Raw genomic sequence first — 22,406 nt, forward strand, 5'->3', positions numbered from 1 at the left:
ACTCCGCCAAGTTAATGCACTTAATGCACTTGGAGCATTTTCTGTGGGGACACACACACTCGAATATATAAAACCGATTTCTAAAAAACCGACTTCTATAAATTCGACCTTATTCCGTAGTGTAGACATACCCTAAGTGCCTGTAGCCTGGTGTTAAAGAACCTCAGAAGGAAGAATTTAGGACTTTTCCCAACTAATCAGGAAGCTATCAAATGAGATATCCTAGGACTCTATCCTGTGATTGCTTCCTAAGCGCTGTCAAAAGATGCCTAGACCAGTATGTAATTGAGACAGGGATAAAAGTGTATCCCCTCCTAACAAAGTGACTGTTAGCATATTGGTGAAAATATTTGGTGCAAACCAGAAACAAAAAAAAGGGGGGGGAGGGACGGTTGACAAAGTGAAAGAGTCTCCCAAGAGTAAGCAAAGGAAACACCAGTGGACTTGGGTAAATAGGAATGTACAGAAAGGATGCTTACTTTTGATGAATCCTTCCACAATTTACAACTGTGAAAAAGAAGTAGATATTTGCATACATGTTTTAATGAATGCAGATCTTTACCTCTAAAAATGTAAATAAAGCAACTTTTATTAAAATAAAAATATACACTTTATATAAATACACATTACAGTATATACAAGTATTTTTCCTTAATTTTGTTTTAAATACACACATTAAAATATTCACAACCATCATCAGAGTGGTGTTTATCCAAAGTGAAACATGAAATGTTGTAATTAATATGATTTTTAATAATAATGTTCATTTGTACTAACACTTATGTACACTGTTTCAAGGCTCTAAGAAGTATACGTGATTTTTTTTTAAAGTACAGAGCGATATTTACAAGCAAACATGATCCAAACAGCACATGCAGATTCAGGATATGTAAACACTCGCACACGAACTGCAAGCCGCACTTGGTCTCCTCTACAACAGATTATTTCTTCACAGAAAGGAGACCTATTTGGCAGAGAGGAAACATGAATAATATGATTTAAATATTGCGATTAGTTATGAGTGACTAAATCACTATTAAACTTTTTAGCTAAAAAAAATTGTACAAGTATTAATCATAATTGAAGTGATAGACATATTTCCAGGACATCAATATGCCAAGAATCTGGCTTTTTGATGCTATGACAGAGTAACATCATTATACGATTGGTAGGACCCTACCAATTTCACAGCCGTGCACGGACCGTGAAATCAGCCCTCCCGCAAGAAATCTGATCTCCCCAGCTGCTGGGAGCCTGGGGCTCCTAGCCATGCTGGTGAGGGACAGGACTTGTCCTTCTCCTACATGGCTTCTCTTGGTGAGGAGATCAGATCCACCTCCAGAGACAGCACAGAAAGGAGGGTGGTACACCTTCACTTCTGTGCTGCAGCAGCCCGGGAGCTGGGCTTCTGTCCCCTACCTGCCCCAGCCCCTGAAGTTCCTGCCGTGGCTCTAGGCGCTGAGCTCCTGGCTTCCCCTTCCACCCCCAGCAGCTCCTGCCGGGCTGGGGACTTCTGCTCCCTGTTGCTCCAGCCGGAGAAGCCCAGGCTTGGGGCTTTTACACATCCCCCACCCCCGGACAGCCCGGGCTCCCACAGCACCACACCCCACCAGCCAGGGCAACCGAGGCTTGGAGCTTTGGCACCTCCCTCCTGCTGGAGTGGCTCAGGGCTTCTGCCCCCCCAGCCGGAGCTCAGGGCAACCCAGGCTCAAGGCTTCAGCCCCGCAGCTGCAGTTGGGGCTCGGGGTGCCTGGGCTTGACTCTTCTTCCCCCAGGGCTCCTGCCAGGGCTCAGGGTGACCCAGTTGGGGTTTCTGCCCTATGGCTTCTTTTGGGGTTGGGAAACCCATTTTTCCAGGGAGCCCCTGCCTTAATCTGTCACTGGCCTGGACTAGCTCCGAGCAGCATGGGAGTGGGGGATCCTACCCATCTCCACCTCCCGGAACCTTCTCTAACTGCTGGAAGCTCAGAGGCTACTAGCTAGGCAGCACAGAAGTGAGGGTGGCAATCTTGGGACCAATGTTCCCTCTAATTTTTGACAGGCTGTGCGTGCAAAAAATGTCTTCTGTGCAAATTGTTGTGTGCGCGGTGTTTCGCCGTGTGCACAGGGTTCAGGATCCGTGTGTGCGCGCACACCTTAGCAGGAACAGTGCTTGGGACCCCCCCTCTACAACAACTTTGCAATCTCCTCATGATCCCATTTTGGGTCGGGATCCCCATGGTTACAGCACCATGAAATTTTAGTTATAAACATCTGCAATTGTGAAATCGACCAATTTTAAAACCCTCTGGCTGTGAAATTGATCAGAATGAACCATGAATTTGGTAGGGCCCTACCTATTAGTATTGAAAAATAAATAACCTGAATGAAACCAAGCACAGGCCTCTTTGTATATCACCCCACTAAACACTTCCAACAACAAGATGCTGGGTTATATATTTCTGCTTTTCACTTACTGACTTAAGTGAATTTTCAATCCATGGGGCAGTGATCATAGGAAAAATAATTTGATTTTGCTTGATAATGTGAAGTGTCTCAAGTGTTTTAATAAATCTAACTGTCACAGCCTTGACCTCTCAGCTAATACTGCCAATAATTCTACTGATTGTAGTTACCGTGATATTAACAGCTGTCCATTAGATAGATACGGGCCTCAGACAATTTATTTATTTCACACAGGCTACTAAATAGTTACTACCGATCTGAACTAGATTTAGATTAGTGACCTAGATGGGAAAAGCTCTGTTCCCCATTTCCCGTTCATTATGCCATTCTGTTTTCTTGTTAAATCCCTTATGAATAAAAGGTGATAATTTAGAATTATTTCAGCTTCATCAATTATGAAAACTCACAATCGATTACATGTTTATAAAATCTAATACTACTAGATTTACATCTTAATCTTACCGAAGGCATGTAGAAAATGCTCTCCTTGCATTTCTGTAAACAAAATGGATGGGGAATCCTTTAAATGTGTGACCATCAGGTACTGCTCTCCTTATAGCATCCTGAAATTCTTCATTTCCTGCAGAGATGCTTGTGGCGCGTTCAAGCTCATAGGCTGCCAAGGCTGGTGACAAGAGATAGGATAGCTGGTCATCCCAAACTGTAGTAAGGCCTAGATCCTGTAGGATGAATCACAGAACAGAATGATTGGTCTCAAGGCACTAAAAAAAAAGTTTAAACATATGGTAGATTAAAACAACATCTATTACATATGTGTGCTGAGATCAAGTCTATCATGCTGACCAATACTGTCTTATTGTTTCCTTATAGTCCTGTCAGTATCCATCTGCTATCTCTTGTTTAATACTTCAATTGTAAGCTCTTTGGGGCAGGGTCTTTTTGTTCTGTGTTTGTACGGAACCTAGTGCAATGGGGTCCTGCTCCATGACTAGAGCGCTGAGGCCCTACAATATTACAAATAATAAACAAACAACAACAAATCTTTCATTAATCAGTCAATGTTGGAAATGAAAAGTAAAAAAGGTCAGTACGGCCTACCAACTACTATTACAAAAATGTGCCTTTGGCAGGAATTACACTGATACACAGAAGATTTAGTTCAGGATGAGCTGCACGTGGGGTAACTTTGTACTCAAAGGGAAATCTGTTTTAGAGGCAATGATGGGAGGGCTACAGTTCGTGTGGTTCAGGCAGGGGTGGGCAAACTACCGTCCAGGGGCCACAGCCGGTCCTCCAGACATTTTAATCCGGTCCTCAAGCTCCTGCCGCGAAGTGGGGTCCAGGGCTTGCCCCGCTCTGGCGCTCCAGCCGGGGAGCAGGGTAGGGGTCTTGCCCCACTCCACACAGCTCCCAGAAGCAGCAGCATGTCCCTCCTACAGCTCCTACGCATAGGGGCAGCCAGAGGGCTCCGCATGCTGCCCCTGCCCCAAGTGCTGCCCCCACAACTCCCACTAGCCAGAAACCACAGCCAATGGGAGCTGTAAGGGCAGCACCTGCACACAGGACAGAGCCGCCTGGCCGCACCTCTGGGTAGGAGCCACAGGGGGGACATGCCACTGTTTCTTGGAGCTGCTTGAGGTAAGCGCCGCCTGGACCCTGCCCCCCTGACCTTTTCGTGCAACCCAACCCCCTGCCCCAGACCTGATCCCCCACCCGCCCTCCAAACCCATCAGCCCCAGCCCGGAGCACCCTCCTGAACCCCCAACCCCTCATCCCCAGCCCCACCCCAGAGCCCGCACCCCCAGCTGGAGCCCTCCAACCCCCAATTTCGTGAGCATTCATGGCCCGCCATACAGTTTCCATACCCATATGTGGCCCTCGAGCCAAAAAGTTTGCCCACCCCTGTTCTACAGCAATTATGAGACCTGAATCCATGGCAACAACAGACTTAGAATTTTGTATGTTCTGTTTTTCTCCTAGCTCTGAACTGTGAATTAGCAAAAATTAAAAGTAAAGTCAGAGTACAAGTCAAGAAAAAAGAAAAGCAGACTAGAAATAAATACAATTGACCTAATTACAAAGTAATTTTTGCATAAAGCCAAGAGCCACTTTGTTAGCATGTGTGTAAAAAAAGAGCAAGGCAAATCCCAAAGCAAGATTCACTTACAAATAACATTTCTACTGTCCCAGTAAAAATAATTTCCAAAGGGAATGGACTGCATAACCTGACTTTAAAAAAAAAATACATAAATTGAAAACTACAAAATTCAGTACTGTGCATGATCTTTATTTGCTCTATATAATGTAGTACCTTGTTTGTCCAATCTACTGTTAAAAAATTCCTGTTTAGGAAATTAAAGAGTGTTTGGTGCATAGTACTGGGCTTCAAACTAAGCCCACTAACTTCTTCTTCCGCAGCAAGTATTGACAGTCTTGAGGCATGAATAATTAATCTCAAGATTTACATAAAATAAAAAGCATGGATAAGGATACAGTTAATTAACTTGGTTTGTGATCATGTCAGATAAACTTTGTGGGTTAGGTCTATCTAGTACAAGAATGAGACCGTGCCAAAAAACTGCCATGCCCCCACAGATTCTAGAGAAAGTGGCTCAATAGCATTCCTTTCTCTGAGTCGTAAAAGGAAAAAATGGTCCAATTTACTGCTGGGGGATACCATTACAATGAGATGTGATATGGAGATCATGACCAACTGCTACTAAAGACACTGTCTTCTAAGAATGTGGCTGTTACTCCTGATATGGCTAAACTGCAATTAAGGTAACTACATTAATCAACCCAAATTCCTCTTGTAGTTTAAACTGAATAAATAATTCAGTTCTTGTCCTAAACTTTTGTGTTATGTCAGTAGTAGGTAGGCTGGCCAGATAGCAAGTGTGAAAAAGGGGGACACGTTGGGGTTTTTTGGGAGAGGGAGGGGGTGTAGTTGTGTATGTAAGACCAAGCCCCTAATATTGGGACCTTTGATCACTCTAGTGGTAGGTGAAGTATGAAAGCACATTTGTATCTGGCTCTTTTTGATGAAAGAGACTGTATTAATGCGAGTATTACTGTACATGGCTAGATAGTTTATATGAAGTGAGGTAGACAGTTAATGGGGGAAAAAAAAGAGGATTAAAGAAGGGCTTACAATTTTGGAATCAGTCTTCAGAAACGCAACGGAAAACGTCATGAGAATTTATTCACTGAAACCAGTCAGGAAAATAGGTTCGTAATTAGATCAGTGAGGCAGATAATAAATTTAGTATTAAGAGTTTAAGGAATTTTAGGAATTTCTGAAAAATGAGAGATCAAAGACTTGTCCAAGTTCCTTCCTATCTATCTGTTTTACCAAGTCAGAAGATTAAATCTAAATCTTAGGCTTTTGCTACAGCCCTAGACTCCCTGGGAAAAATCTAGCTTTTTCCCCAGTACAGTTTTGGACATATGGGAACCTGAACTTGAGAAGCAAGATTTTGAAAGCAGCAAGAAATACTGACCAGTTTGCTTACAACCACTGTGGAAGAAACAGTTACTTGCTGTAACTGTGGTTCTTCGCAATCTGATTCAGATGTGTATTCTACTTAGGTGCATGATTCCCCAGCACTCTGGAGCCTAAGAATTTTTCCTAGCAGTACCAGTAAAGGGTCGGTGCTTGCGCCTTGTGGGTATAGCTCCTCCCGAGACAGAATCGCCCCGATTCCCTCAGTTCCTTTGCACCAAACACCCACAGATTAGACTCTGATGCAGAGGGCACAGAGGGTGGTGACGGAAAACATATCTGCATCACACCTAGAAGAAAAGACAGTTACCTGTTCCATAACTGGTGTTCTTCGAGAGGTGTTGCTCATGTCCATTCCATATTAGGTTTGTGTGCTCACCACATGCGCTGGAAGTTTTTCCCTCAGTGGTATCATAGGGGATCGGCTCTGGTGCCCTCTGGAGTGGTACGCACATGCCGTGGTTTAAGGGGTGCCACCAGCTCTCCCCACCCTCAGTTCCTTCTTGCCACCAGTGACTGTGCTGGAACATCTACGGCTTCGGCTAGCCTTTTTTCACTTTGTTCAGTGTTTTGAACTTTTCTTGTAAAATAGTTGTACATAGTTAAGTTTCCCTTAGTGTGTTAGTGTTAAGTGTTAGTGTTTTTATTTGGTTGGTCCCGAATGGGACTTAGCCTAGGGATGGGGCATGCCCCAGTCCCCAGGCTTTAGGCCCTGCAATTGTTGCAAGAAACTGATGCCCATCAGTGATCCACATAATAGTTGTTTAAGGTGTCTCGGCGAGTCGCATTTGAGCGACAAGTGCCGTATTTGCAAGTCCTTCAAACCTCAGACTAAGAGGGAGAGAGACTTCCATCTCAAAGCACTCCTAATGGAATCAGCTCTAACCGTGGCACCGGAACAGTCGAGGTCTGACTCTGCCCTGAGCAGTGCAGCGTGGGTGTGAAGCATCCCATCGGCACGGTTGACGGATTGGCACCAATCCCCCGCCCCAGCACCTGCCAAGCAGCAAAAGAAGACTGGGAGAGGAAGATCTCCTACATCCCGCAAGGGGAAGGAGAGGGCAGGAGGGGGAGCCAAGGCCTGAGGAGGCCAGCTTGATACCTCCTACTGGGAATTGGATCCTGGCTCAGCTCAAGCAGTCCAGCCACCCCAACCCATGTCTGCCACGCCAGGCAGTAATGAGGGCCTTCGTCAGTTAGAGATCCCGTCAACGCCAGAGGCCCTGCAGGCAGCGCAGGATATCCTGGCACAACTGGGGCCGCCCACACTGCCTACGGTGGTAGCCCAGTCTAGGGGTAAACCTGCCTTGGGTCCTTTCTATCACGGGGGACATCCCACCAGCACTCACCCACACTGAGCCACCAGGCCTCCAAGGCAGAGAGGCAGGCTCGGCAAAGCCCTCATCGGTCTCTGGACTCAGGGCACCACACACAAGGCTTGAAGCGTGCCTCGCCAGTGACCTGGCACAGGCCTGCAGAGGTCCGCCCTTCCTGGCATCAACAGCACCGGAACTGGCCCAATGCTTCACCCTTGGGTCGACACCAGACAGTGGGGAAGGAGGGCGGGTCACGGAATGGACATGAGCAACACATCTCGAAGAGCACCAGTTACGGAACAGATAACTATATTTTCTTCTTCGAGTGCTTGCTCATGTCCATTCCATATTAAGTGACGCCCAAGCAGTACCAACGGAGGCGGGTAGGAGTTCATGGACGAGCAGATTGCAACACAGCTCTGCCAAACCCAGTATCATCTCTGGCCTGCTGAGTGATTGCATAATGCGCTGTGAACGTGTGAACCGAAGACCACGTTGCGGCTCTGCAAATGTCCTGGATGGGAATGTGGGCCAGAAAGGCCACAGAGGACGCCTGGGCTCTGGTCGAATGGGCCCTTATGATCGGCGGCGGTGACAGGACCTGTGCCAGCTCGTAACAGGTCTGAATGCAGGAGGTGATCCAGTTAGAAATCCTCTGTGAGGACACCGGAAGGCCCTTCATCCTGTCCACTGTTGTGATGAAGAGTTGGGTAGACCTACGGAAGGGCTTGGTATGCTCCAGGTAAAATGCCAGGGCACATCTTGACGTCCAGGGTGTGCAGCCTCCTTTCCTCACTAGTGGTGTGCAGCTTGGAACAAAAAGCACCAGGAGGAAGATGTCCTGGTTGACATGGAAGGAAGAACCACTTTTGGCAGAAAGGCCGGATGGGGTCGCAGTTGAACTTTGTCCTTGTAGAACACAGTGTATGGTGGCTCCAATGTCAGGGCTTTAATCTCTGACACTCATCTCAGTGATGTTATCGCCACAAGGAAAGCGACCTTCCATGACAGGTGGGAAAGGGAGCAGGAGCCCAGAGGCTCAAAAGGGTGTGGGACAGGAGCCCAGACTCACAGGAAGAACCTTTTGAGGCCTCTCAGGAATCTGATCAACAAGTCATGCAAGAACACCGTCTGACCTTGGATCAACAGGTGGAAAGCGGAGATGGCTGTGAGGTGCACCCTGATGGAAGAGAGTGCTAATCCCTGGTTCTTAAGATGAAGCAGGTAATCTAAAACAGATTGCAAGGAAGAGCGCGACAGAGAGATGCTACGCTCAAATGCCTAGTGGGAGAACTTGGCCAGGTAGGTCGCTTTGGTGGAAGGCTTCCTGCTTTCCAGGAGGACTTGCTGGACCTCGTTAGAGCAGGCCTGCTCCTCTGGGTTCAACCACACAGCATCCATGCTGTGAGGAGGAGGGAGACAAGGCTGGGGTGTAGGAAGCGCCTGTGATCCTCAGAAATCAGATCTGGTCGGTCTGGAAGGGGCCAGGTCGCTACTATGCCCATCAGCATGCCGAAACAATGTTGTCATGGCCACGCCGGGGCAATTATGACGACTTGGACCTTGTCTCTCTTGATCTTTGACAGGACTCTGCTGACGGGTGGTATCAGCAGCAACACATACATCAGACCCCCTGACAATGACAGGAAGAAGGTGTTGGAGAGAGAGTCCTTGCCCAGACCTTGCAGGGAACAGAATTGATGTCATTTCCTGTTCTGCCTGGTGGTGAACAGGTCCACTTGGAGAGTTCCCCATCTCTGAAAGTGTGTTCGGGCTACCTCTGGATGGAGCGATCACTCGTGGTGAGAGAAAAAGGACCTGCTGAGGCAATCTGCCAGCGTGTTCCTGACAATCAGGGAGGTGACAGGCCTCCAGGTGGATCGCATGCTTGATGCGGAAATCCCATAGTCGGAGAGCCCGTTGACAGAGAGCCAATGAGCGTGCTCCCCCTTGCCTGTTGATGTAGAACATCAAGGCTGTATTGTCAGTCAACACTCTCACCATCTTGCCTGACAGATGCGGTAGGAAGACCTTGCAGGCCAAATGTACCTCCCTGAGCTCCTTGACATTTATGTGCAATGTCATCTCCTTCGGGGACCATGTCCCTTGTGTCTGTAGTTCGCCTAGATGTGCTCCCCAGTCAATGTCCGAAGCATCCGATATTAGTCCAACCAAGTGGCGCGGGCTGTCGAATGGAACCCCTTTCAGGACAGCCTAGGGGACAGTCCCCATTGCAGGGAGATGAGCATGGGATGACTGGGATGACTTTGCCCAGGTGATCTCTGGACTGGGAATAGACTGTCAGCAGCCACTGCTGCAATGTTCGATTTCTGAGCCTTGCATGGTGGACAACATACATACATGCTGCCATGTGGCCCAGCAAACACAGATATACCCGAGCTGTGGTTAGAAGGAACTCAATGACCCCCACAATGAGATCCACCATCATCTGGAACCTCTCCTGTGACAGGAAAGCTCTGGCACAGGTGGAGTTGAGCACCATTCTGATGAATTCTATCCTTTGCACTGGAATGAAAGTTGACTTTTTGTCATTCATGAACAGGCCCAGGGACCGGCACGTGACCTGTAGCACTGCAACATCCTGTTGGACTTGAGACCTGGAGAGGCCTTTGACCAGCCAGTCATCGAGAAACGGGTATATTTGAATACCCTGAAGCCTGAGGTAAGCTACTACCACTGACATGCACTTGGTAAACACCCTTAGGACTGTTGTTAGGCTGAAAGGTAGGACTGCAAACTGACAGTAGTCTGATCCACCCGTGAAGCACAGGAAGCATCTGTGTCCGATCCGGGAGAGGATAATGGAAGCAAGGGAGACCATACGGAACTTCAACTTCTTTAGGTATTTGTTGAGGTCTCGCAGGTCCAGGATGGGTCTTAGACCGTCTTTGGCCCTTGGGATCAGAAAGTACCGAGAATAGAATCCCTTGTTCCTGTACTCAAAGAACTTCCTCCATCACTCCTAGCTGCAGCAGGCCCCTCACATCCTGCATGAGGAGACTTTTGTGAGAAGGCTCCCTGAAGGGGGCGGAAGGTAGAAAGAAACTGGAGGGTATAGCCCTGGGCTACTGTGTTGAGGACCAGCGGTCCAAGGTTATTGCGGTCCATGCAGGGAGGAAAAAAGAAAGGCGATTGGAGAAACATAGGGAGGATGGATCCAGGGTACAGTCTGGTAGGTAGCCCTTGGGCGCACCCTCAAAATGCCTGTTTGCCACCATGCCTGTTTTGGGCGGTGCCCGACTGGGTAGAGGGTGGTGGCTCTGGCAGCATTTGTTGCCTCTGCTCTTCTTATGAGCCGTCTCTTGCCTGGGTTGGCTCCCTTGACCCTGTGGGCTATTGCAGCTTGAACCGCTTACAGGCCTGACTCATGATGTAGAGCCCTAGGGTTTTCAATGTAGTACAGGAGTCCTTCAACCTGTGTAATTTATTGTCTGCTCAGCAAACAGCGCTTGGACATTGAAGGGAAGGTCCTGTATCGACTGTTGGGCCTCCATTGACAAGCCTGAGAGGAGGAGTCAGAACACCCTCCGCATGGAGTGGCAGAGGCTATGGTGCATGCTACAGAGTCCACCACATCCAAGGCTGCTTGCAGGGCTGTTCTGGCCACAGCCTTGCCCTTGAGGATCACCCAGAACTCCGTCCTGGTGTCCTCAAAAAGTGAATCCTCAAACTTGGCCATGGCTTGCCACATATTGAAATCTTGGCAGTTGGCTACCCTCATCTGGGGAATTAATAAACCTTAAGTCCAAACAAATCCAGCCTCTTTGAGTCTTCTCAGTCTCTGCAGCCAGGAGAAGAGAGCTTCCACTCTCTGGCTTTGCCCCTTTCTGTCTGCCCCTTGGCTTCTTTCCCGAGGATTTTATCTCATGAGTATCTCATGAGATGGGTCCCTTAAGACAGACAGGGAGGGCGTGTTTGTGGGGGAGGAGGAGTGGAGAGGAACTGGATAGCACAGATCGATTTGATGATGCTTAGGAACCAGCTATTGCTTGTAATCGAGCCCCAAAAACTTTGTCAAAAGTAATCCAGCATGTCTCTGAACAAAAGTGGGATAAAGGAAGCATTGACTAGACCACTGCTCTGGACCAAAAGAATCAAAATGGGCACTTGGGGGTGCCGGGGGAAGGTATGTCAACTGGCCAAACTCTAGACCCAACTGCCTCCTCCTCTGGGATCTACACCCCTTTCTGGGATAATCCCGCTTCTCCCAAGGAGGAAAAGGGTGCCCAAAGGTGCTTTGCGGATGGTATTGTTGCTGCTGTTGGCCACTGATGTGGCGCCTCTGCACCGAGTGTATATATACCCCCCAAGGAACGTAGGGTGGCCCTAGAATCCTTGAAGGAGTGCAAGGTCTCATCTGTCTTGTCCGAAAACAAAACCCGGTCATGAAAGGGAAAATCCTCTACGGCCTGCTGCACATCGGGAACAATGCCCAAATTCTGCAGGGAGGAACATATGTGCAACCCAATTGGCACTGCTACTGAAGATCTCCAATCTCAGGCACACAGGGCACTGCTGGACCTATAGTAGAGCACCCATAGGGACACTACTTGAAGAACCAGCGGCAACACTCTCGCAACCTGAGGGTGACCTCTAATCTGACACAGGCCTCTGAGGCTGAAGCAGGCCACATGGCCTGTTCAAGCAGGTGATGCTTCATGTGAAGGTCCTTTGCCTGAGTACATTTAATGAACAATCTACAGCTCAAACACTGATCCTTGGTGTGGGCCTCACTCACACACAGCAAGCTCCATGTGTGAGGATCATTGTTGGGGGATCACTCCCCCACACGATGGACAATGTTTAAACCCCAGTGAAGGCATCACAGGGGAATACTTAACTAAATACGACTAACACTAAGGGCACGATTAATTATAAACTACTAGAAAAAAAAAACCCAAACACTAAAATAGTGAGAGACTGTGATGTTTAGGCCACACAGAGATCAGACTCTAGCCACAGGCAGTACGAAGGAACTGAGTTTGGAGACAGGAAGTGCCACCTCATGTAGCCAGGGGAGGGGCTGTGGCCATGAGACGCAAGTGCTGCCTCATTATGGGTACTGCTAGGCAAAATCTGTGGCTCTGATGTTCTGGGCGCATACACATCTAAGTGGAATACATGGCTTCATCTAGTTGAAGAACTAAAATCTTTTCAGACTATACTTCTGCACTGGCGAAATGTAACAGAGTTCTTCTAAAGTTAAAAAAAGAGATGAGCCGAAGAGGGGCTTAAATCCAGGAACGCTATATCCAGGAGGTTATATGTGGAACAAAGTGTAAATTTTTTAATAAGTATTAGTCAAATTTTACAGAAATTAATGTGAAGACTTACGGGTATATCATAAAGACTAATCCCAAGTCTTTAGCAGATGTTTAAAGATTAAACTATTTAAACTAGCATTTCTTAAAAAATATATTGCATTTGCTTTTAAAAGGGCTTCTTTATACCCAATGCAGAAAAAATCAACCCCAGCACATTACTGCACTATGAGAAATCAGTTAAACAGGAGAAGGGACAATACCAACCTTGGAAGGTACTGAGATATTTTTAATCTTGTAAATTACTCAGACATTAGAGTGATTAAAAACAAACAAATACAAATTTTTTAATTGCTTGATGCAATCCTCTCAAACAGTTTCTTTCAGTCACATACACTAAATAGTGGTGCAATGGTGACTGCTGAGAGCATGTACTGTAAACCAAAATGCCCCCCCCTCCAAATTTTTAGACAAGTAGATACTAAAAACTTGATACCTCATTTATTTGGCATACCAATGAAAAACATTAAAGAACAGTACCTTTCTGTGTTCTGACACCAGTATTCTCAGCTGTAATTCTATCTCATTGCTTATTACTGCAGCATCTATTGTGGAAGCACAAAGAGGGGGGAAAGGAGGAAGTGAAGTTGTGGCCCCTGGAGAACACACAGATTTGATTGCTTCTCCACTCATTGGTTTCCATTTAGATTCATCATGCAGGTCGAACACACAGACTTCCACTGCATCGGAGGGCTGGCAATTCCCCAAGAACGTCTGATGATTAAAGACACATCCTACTGTTCGATAAGGATACATTGGCTTGGGTTGTTCAACAAGTGGAGGGTCATCCGGATTGATAGGAGTGTGGATGTATCTAAAGATCAAAAAGGTATGCTATTATATTAAGAATATTTTGAAGTAAATAAATGTTTACTTTATTGGGAGAGGGTTACAAGATATAAATATTTAGCTGGCATAGAAATACAGTGAGATTGTTTCACTATGAAAGAACCTTGCATCACAAATTACTTTTCTTAATTTAAATTTTGTCCCCCCGCCCTTTTTTAAAAATTTACATTAAAAGGTACTATGACTAAACTAACATTTTTCTTTTAATCTTATTGTAATGAGATGCTCCAAGATATCACTACTGTTCTGCAGATGGAAGGTGTTTAAAACCAGCATGGGATCACATGAAATCCTACACTCTTGCCCCCACTTCACCTTCACTGAACATTCTTACATAAACTTCCATTCTGGGTAACAATCCATTTATTCATACTTGCCATGAAATGTATCGTTTGTTTAGTTCATATTATGTAGTGCAGTCAGCTGATGAGCAACTGCTTCTCTTAAAGCTTCAAAGAGATCAGTCAGTGAATTAATGTTGCTGTGCCATTCTCTCACTTCAGTCATTTTGGAGGAGCATAGGGTGCTATGCTAGGGTGCTCTGTATTTTAGAGTATATAGGGTATATTTCTTAAAATCCTTCTTGTCCAATTGTTATGTGATATTGCATTGTTCAAGTAATACCACCTCCGGAGCAGAAAGATACATGTGCAAAATAAAAAGAAAAATACAAAAAAAAAATAATAATAATAACTAGGGAGCACTCTTACTACTCACTGGTACTGTGTGAGCACTGGCCTTCCCCTCAACTGCACTCACTGCATTTGCTTTTAAAAGAAAAATGTCAAATTAACTACTTTTAAAGATACAGATATAGATAGACAGATATTTTATTCTCTTCCCCTCTCCTTTTTTGTGTGGAACATAGGGCCTTCACCACTGCCTTTCCTGTTTGCTGGTCTCCTTAGCTTCTTCCTGTGTCATTCTGATTGCTTTCAGTTTTCCATATCTTTGGTCTATTCATCACCTCTTGCCCTGGTAATTCCAGTCCAACACCTAACTTATTTAGTTTTTTCCTCCATTTATTTCACAGCAATCTCCATTTTCATTCTGTCCTATCAGTTTCTGTTTCATTCTTCTCTAGATTCTTTGTGATTTTTTTTTCTGGCCATCTGGTATTGAGCATTTGTCTAAGGCAGCTGTTTATGGAAAATTGGAGTTTAGATTGTAAGGTTGATAAGTTTCCAAGTGTCAGCACCATATAATAAGACCGACTTCACAATTGTGTTAAATATTTAAAGTTTAGTTTGGAAGACAAGAGTTACATTTCTCCAAATCATCCATAGAGTTAGAAAGGCATGTCTGGCTTGTGCTATTTTAGCTTTAAGGTCTTTGATTATTCCACATGTTGTACTTACAATGCTGCCAGGATATGTGAAATATCGGACTTCTTCTAAGTCAGTCCAGAAAATGTTATTGGTGTTTCCTGTGCGTTAATTCTCGTATTAATTTTCTCTGTGGTGATTTTCAACCCTACTAATGGTGCAAAGGCCTGGAGATCACAGAGACATGCAAGCCAATACAAATGCATTAGCAGACAAATGGAATAGCAAATTGATATCATCTGCAAAATTAAGGTCCTCTAACCTGTATGCCCTGGTCTACACTAGGACTTTAGGTCGAATTTAGCTGCGTTAAATCGAAGTAAACCTGCACCCATCCACATGATGAAGCCCTTTATTTCGACTTAAAGGGCTCTTAAAATCGATTTCCTTACTCCACCCCTGACAAGTGGATTAGCGCTTAAAGCGGCCTTGCCGGTTCAAATTTGGGGTACTGTGGACACAATTCAACGGTATTGGCCTCCGGGAGCTATCCCAGAGTGCTCCATTGTAACCGCTCTGGACAGCACTCTCAACTCAGATGCACTGGCCTGGTAGACAGGAAAAGAACCGCGAACTTTTGCATCTCATTTCCTGTTTGGCCAGCGTGGCAAGCTGCAGGTGACCATGCGAAGCTCATCAGCAGAGGTGACCATGATGGAGTCCCAGAATCGCAAAAGAGCTCCAGCATGGACCGAATGGGAGGTACGGGATCTGATCGCTGTTTAGGGAGAGGAATCCGTGCTATCAGAACTCCATTCCAGTTTTCGAAATGCCAAAACCTTTGTCAAAATCTCCCAGGGCATGAAGGACAGAGGCCATAACAGGGACCCGAAGCAGTGCCGCGTGAAACTGAAGGAGCTGAGGCAAGCCTACCAGAAAACCAGAGAGGCGAACGGCCGCTCCGGGTCAGAGCCCAAACATGCCGCTTCTATGATGAGCTGCGTGCCATTTTAGGGGGTTCAGCCAACACTACCCCAGCCGTGTTGTTTGACTCCTTCAATGGAGATGGAGGCAACACAGAAGCAGGTTTTGGGGACGAAGATGATGATGATGTTGTTGTTGTAGATAGCTCACAGCAAGCAAGTGGAGAAACCGGTTTTCCCGACAGCCAGGAACTGTTTCTAACCCTGGACCTGGAGCCAGTATCCCCCGAACCCACCCAAGGCTGCTTCCTGGACCCGGCAGGCAGAGAAGGTACCTCCGGTGAGTGTACCTTTTAAAATACTATATATGGTTTAAAAGCAAGCATGTGAAAGGATTACTTTGCCCTGGCATTCGCGGCTCTCCTGCATGTACTCCCAAAGCCTTTGCAAAAGGTTTCTGGGCAGGGCAGCCTTATTGCGTCCTTCATGGTAGGACACTTTACCACTCCAGGCCAGTAACACGTATTCGGGAATCATTGTACAACAAAGTATTGCAGTGTATGTTTGCTGGCGTTCAAACAACATCCGTTCTTTATCTCTCTGTGTTATCCTCAGGAGAGTGAAATATAATTCATGGTCACCTGGTTGAAATAGAGTGTTTTTCTTCAGGGGACACTCAGAGGAGCCCATTCCTGCTGGGCTGTTTGCCTGTGGCTAAACAGAAATGTTCCCCGCTGTTAGCCACAGGGAGAGGGGGAGAGGGTTGAGGGGGTAGCCACGCGGTGGGGGGAGGCAAAATGAGACCTTGTAACGAAAGCACATGTGCTATGTATGTAATGTTAACAGCAAGGTTTACCCTGAAAGAGTGTAGCCACTGTTTTATAAAATGTGTCTTTTTAAATACCGCTGTCCCTTTTTTTTTCTCCACCAGCTGCATGTGTTTCAATGATCACAGGATCTTCTCCTTCCCAGAGGCTAGTGAAGATTAGAAAGAAAAAAAAAAAAAGCACTCGAGATGAAATGTTCTCCGAGCTCATGCTGTTCTCCCACACTGACAGAGCACAGAGGAATGCGTGGAGGCAAATAATGTCAGAGTGCAGGAAAGCACAAAATGACCGGGAGGAGAGGTGGCCGGCTGAAGAGAGAGCTGAAGCTCAAATGTGGCGGCAGCGTGATGAGAGGAGGCAGGATTCAATGCTGAGGCTGCTGGAGGACCAAACCAGTATGCTCCAATGTATGGTTGAGCTGCAGCAAAGGCAGTTGGAGCACAGACTGCCACTACAACCCCTGTGTAACCAACCGCCGTCCTCCCCAAGTTCCATAGCCTCCACACCCAGACGCCCAAGAACGCAGTGGGGGGGCCACCAGCCAACCAGTCACTCCGCCACAGAGGATTGCCCAAAAAAAAAAAAGAAGGCTGGCATTCAATAAATTTTAAAGTTGTAAACTTTTAAAGTGCTGTGCTTAAAGTGCTGTGTGGCATTTTCCTTCCCTCCTCCACCACCCCTCCTGGGCTACCTTGGTAGTCATCCCCCTATTTGTGTGATGAATGAATAAAGAATGCATGAATGTGAAGCAACAATGACTTTATTGCCTCTGCAAGCGGTGATCGAAGGGAGGACGGGCGGGTGGTTAGCTTACAGGGAAGTAGAGTGAACCAAGGGGCGGGGGGTTTCATCAAGGAGAAAGAAACAGAACTTTCACACCATAGCCTGGCCAATCATGAAACTGGTTTTCAAAGCTTCTCTGATGCGTACCGCGCCCTCCTGTGCTCTTCTAACCGCCCTGGTGTCTGGCTGCGCGTAACCAGCAGCCAGGCGATTTGCCTCAACCTCCCACCCCGCCATAAACGTCTCCCCCTTACTCTCACAGATATTGTGGAGCACACAGCAAGCAGTAATAACAGTGGGAATATTGGTTTCGCTGAGGTCTAAGCGAGTCAGTAAACTGCGCCAGCGCGCCTTTAAACGTCCAAATGCACATTCTACCACCATTCTGCACTTGCTCAGCCTGTAGTTGAACAGCTCCTGACTACTGTCCAGGCTGCCTGTGTACGGCTTCATAAGCCATGGCATTAAGGGGTAGGCTGGGTCCCCAAGGATAACTATAGGCATTTCAACATCCCCAATGGTTATTTTCTGGTCTGGGAATAAAGTCCCTTTCTGCAGCTTTTGAAACAGACCAGAGTTCCTGAAGATGCGAGCGTCATGTACCTTTCCCGGCCATCCCACATTGATGTTGGTGAAACGTCCCTTGTGATCCACCAGAGCTTGCAGCACTATCGAAAAGTACCCCTTGCGGTTTATGTACTCGGCGGCTTGGTGCTCCGGTGCCAAGATAGGGATATGGGTTCCGTCTATGGCCCCACCACAGTTAGGGAATCCCATTGCAGCAAAGCCATCCACTATGACCTGCACATTTCCCAGGGTCACTACCCTTGATATCAGCAGATCTTTGATTGCGTAGGCTACTTGCATCACAGCAGCCCCCACAGTAGATTTGCCCACTCCAAATTGATTCCCAAATGACTGGTAGCTGTCTGGCGTTGCAAGCTTCCACAGGGCTATCGCCACTCACTTCTCAACTGTGAGGGCTGCTCTCATCTTGGTAAAGCAAGTCACAAAGTTCCATGAAAGTGCCCTTACGCATGCGAAAGTTTCGCAGTCACTGGGAATCGTCCCAGACCTGCAACACTATGCGGTCCCACCAGTCTGTGCTTGTTTCCCGAGCCCAGAATCGGCGTTCCACAGCACGAACCTGCCCCATTAGCACCATGTTGCATGCATTGGCAGGGCCCATGCTTTCAGAGAAATCTGTGTCCATGTCCTGATCACTCACGTGACCGCGCGGACGTCGCCTCCTCGCCTGGTATCACTCTGCCAGGTTCTGGTGCTGCATATACTGCTGGATAATGCATGTGGTGTTTAATGTGCTCCTAATTGCCAAAGTGAGCTGAGTGGCCTCAATGCTTGCCTTGGTATGGTGTCCACACAGAAAAAAGGCGTGGAACGATTGTCTGCCATTGCTCTGACGGAGGGAGGGGCGACTGACGACACGGCTTACAGGTTGGCTTCAGGGAGCTAAAAATCAACAAAGGGGGTGTCTTTACATCAAGGAGTATTTCAGGCAGGACTTCACAGAGGGTTCCAATAAGAAATGGTGCACCTAAGTTATTGTTCTTATTGGAACAAGGAGGTTAGTCTGGCCTCTGATTGATACATGGCTAGATTTACCTCGCTGCACCTTCCCTGTGAGTGACTGCAGTGTGACCTAGAGGAATGAGTCCCCTAGACGGGGGAGGAGGCAAATGAGTACAAAACAAATCTGGTCTATTTCTTGTTTTGATCCACTCCATCTATCTTTTACATCTTTGGCTGGCAGCAGACGGTGCAGAAGGACTGCATGCCATCCACATCTCATGGCTGCTCGGCAGAAGATGGTACAGTACGACCGCTAGCCATCCTCATCTCTTGCCTGCCCGGCAGAAGATGGTACAATACGACTGCTAGCAATCCGTATCGCCTGCCCGCTCACCATAAGACGGTTCAATAGGACTGACTGCAGGACTAAAGAGAATGACCTGGTCAAGTCACTCCAAATTTAGTCCCTGTGCCCATGTTTGCCCAGGTGCTCCCGGCTGACGTGGCCAGGAGCACCTCGGACACGACGATGACAGCTACCAGTCATATTGCACCATCTGCTGCCAGAAGGCAATGGGTTGCTGCTACTGTGTAGCAATGCCGTACCGCGTCTGCCAGCACCCAGGAGACATACGGTGACGGTTACCTGAGCGGGCTCCATGCTTGCCGTGGTATGGCGTCTGCACAGGTAACTCAGGAAAAAAGGCGCGAAACGATTGTCTGCCCTTGCTTTCACGGAGGGAGGGAGGGAACGGGGGCCTGACGATATGTACCCAGAACCACCCGAGACAATGTTTTAGCCCCATCAGGGATTGGGATCTCAACCCAGAATTCCAATGGGCAGCGGAGACTACGGGAACTGTGGGCTAGCTACCCACAGTGCAACGCTCCGGAAGTCGACTCTAGCCTCGGTACTGTGGAAGCACTCTGCCGAGTAAATGCACTTAATGCACTTAGAGCATTTTCTGTGGGGGGACACACACTCGAATATATAAAACTGATTTCTAAAAAACCGACTTCTATAAATTTGACCTTATTCCGTAGTGTAGACATACCCTATGTGAGAGTCTATTGTATGCCACTTGGGTGTTCTATGGTTTTTGTCATTAACCAATCACTACCAGTAAAAAGATCATGGATGACGTAAGACATCCTTGTCCGATGCTCGCAATAACTTTGAATGCTTTAGTCACGTATTACTTGGCATTTCCTATTTTAATAGATGATCGGAACTGTGTACACAAATTTTTGAGGGATTCTATAGTGGCATAGCAACTTCCATCAAACTGTTCTGTCACTGTATCAAAGGGTTTGGAAATCAGTAAAATTCATATAAACTGGTGACTGTCATTTGATCAACAGTTCTATGATGATACATAGGTTTACTATGTGATCGATACATGATTTTTCCTGTCTGAATCGTTGCCTATTCTTAGCACAACCTTGAATCTACCATTTTCTTTATTCTGGCTAGAATAATAAAAGTGTAAGTACCTTACCTGGGATAGACAGTAGTTGAATGCCCTTCCAGTTTTCACACTGACTGAGGTCTTCTTTCTTTGGAAGCTTCATATATGACCCTTTTTTCACGATTTCATATTTTTTCTTCTTTTTTATAATCAGCCCATCAAAATGTCCACTGTGTTCCTCAAGTCTGCCTTAAGGACCTCAATTAGTATATTATCTGGCCCCCGTGCCTTTCCACTTTTTAAACTGATTGACTGCTTTCTCTACTTCTACTCTCCTGATAGGTCCTAGCTCATCATCTATTTCTTCTTCTTCTGTACTTGGGAAATTGGCCACTGGCTTGCCATTCAACTGTTGACTCAAGTACTTCCTCCATGTATTTAGTTCTTCTGAGGTCTTGGTTGTTAGGTTGATATTTGTTTTTCTTTCTGACAACTGTCTAATGATGTTGTACAGTGTCTTAGTGTCATTTTGGGCTGAAGTAGTCTATGCATCTGTTGCCATTTTATCTATAAAGTTTCATTTGCCTTTCCTAGCACTCCTTTTGGCCTCTTTTTGTTCTTTACAGTATATTTCTCCTGGAGTCACCGCATCTTGTGTTCTTGTTACTATTTAGTTTATTTAATTTTGCATCTTCTGTTTTATACCATATACCCTCAGATAACCATTTGTTGTGATGTTTCTTCCTGAATGTCAGCACTCCTTCACATGTTTTAGTGAAAGTTTCCTTTACCCGTTTTCATTTGCTTTCTGCTGTCCATCATCTTAATCTTCAAGTACCTCGTATCTGTTTGCTAGCTTTTTGTGTTGTCATCTGTTTTAGCTTGGTGATGTTGTGATATAGACATCCTGTTATTCAGATCTCTTCTTTGTTCTTATTTCTGTTATCAATTTAGCTATCACTAGTGTGCAGTGCATTCCCCCATCTTCTAAACGTCTTCATTTGTGCCGAACTGTAACATGACCAATTTGGTTCCCTGTTGTGTGGTCTGGTTACCTCCAACTTATGAATTATATGGTGTGAGAAGATAGTTCCTCCAGTGACCAAGTCATTCATTCCACAAAAATCAGCAAACATTTCACCATTTTCATTCACTTGAACAAAATCTTGTTTCAAGCAAGAAGTGCTGTTAGTTTGTTTTTTAAATGAATATTGAGCATTTGGAGGACTTTCCTAACTAGATATTACTTGCAAAGTAACTGCTGGTCCTAAACTATTTAAGCGTACCTCTTTAAGCAAAACATTCTAAATGCATAATGAGTTAAAGATCAGTCTGAGGCCAGAGCAGGCCAAAGTCAAAAAGTCAGAGTCCATTACCAAACTGAAAGCATGGGAGAGAACCAGGATTAGGATGGGACAGGGTCTTGCACCGGGCTCAGCAAGGGTCCTAAGCTGAAGACAGTAAACCAAGATCAGGGTCAGGAGCCAGACCGAAGTTGACAGATAAGAGTCCGGAATCCAGGCGACTCACAGCGAGCAGTGATGAGGAAGGGATCTAGGACAAAAGAGGTCTGCGTTGCTCAGACAACTCCCAGAAATGGCCTCCTGGTTTATATGGAGAGTGCCAGCCAATCATGTAATCATGGAGGGCTGTTCTCATGCTCCTTAGGGCAGGACTTCCTGCAGGGCTTAGCCTCAGTACTTCTGGGTGGCAACTCCTCCGGGGCTCCTGGCTGTGATAAGGAAATGGCATTTGCCTCATACCCGGCAGCGCCTTGTTCTAGTGCCATGGGTTTTTACACAGACCCAAAAGATGGGAACCTGCAATGACATTACCTATGTTTGGAAAATATATTTTACATTATCTTAATTCCCCTAAACTCATTTTACTCACCTGTGTCCCGTTAAACTCTCCCAAAAAGTGATGGTTCCATCAGTCCCACAAGTCATTACCCATGTGTGAGGGACTCCTTTTGCTTTTGTTCCTACACAAACAAAGGCTTCCAATCCATATCCAAGGAGAAGGCTACACAGAAGGTTAGCATGATCTTCACAGTCACCCTAGATAACAAATGTATTTTTTATTAACCACATGAACACATATTGCAGTAATTTTTAAGTCTTCTAGTCATGGTGCCCCAAGCCTTTTTTTAAAAATAATTTATCTACAAAAAGAGCACAGCAAAACAATAGTAGGTATTTTTAAAAATGAGCAATGTGTGTGTTATCAAGTATCTTGCAATTCTTTTGTGAAT

The 22,406-nt window shown here is 46.2% G+C and overlaps 1 protein-coding gene across 4 annotated transcripts in view; it reads right to left on the reverse strand.

The window, feature by feature from the left end:
- Positions 1-675: 675 nt before the first annotated feature.
- The window catches only part of CEP76 (centrosomal protein 76), a 45,348-nt gene continuing 23,617 nt past the window's right edge, over positions 676-22,406 (reverse strand). For all 4 annotated transcript variants that reach the window (XM_073331654.2, XM_073331648.2, XM_073331649.2 and 1 more), the window contains 4 exons: positions 22,046-22,212; positions 13,047-13,380; positions 2,908-3,125; positions 676-964 (listed from right to left, as the gene is read on the reverse strand). In XM_073331654.2, coding sequence (XP_073187755.2) covers positions 826-964; positions 2,908-3,125; positions 13,047-13,380; positions 22,046-22,212 — 858 coding nt within the window. In that variant the 3' untranslated portion in view covers positions 676-825. The remainder of the gene's footprint in view (positions 965-2,907; positions 3,126-13,046; positions 13,381-22,045; positions 22,213-22,406) is intronic.

This window comes from Lepidochelys kempii, chromosome 2 (genome assembly GCF_965140285.1).
Source record: "Lepidochelys kempii isolate rLepKem1 chromosome 2, rLepKem1.hap1, whole genome shotgun sequence".
In the NCBI taxonomy this organism is placed as follows: domain Eukaryota; kingdom Metazoa; phylum Chordata; order Testudines; family Cheloniidae; genus Lepidochelys; species Lepidochelys kempii.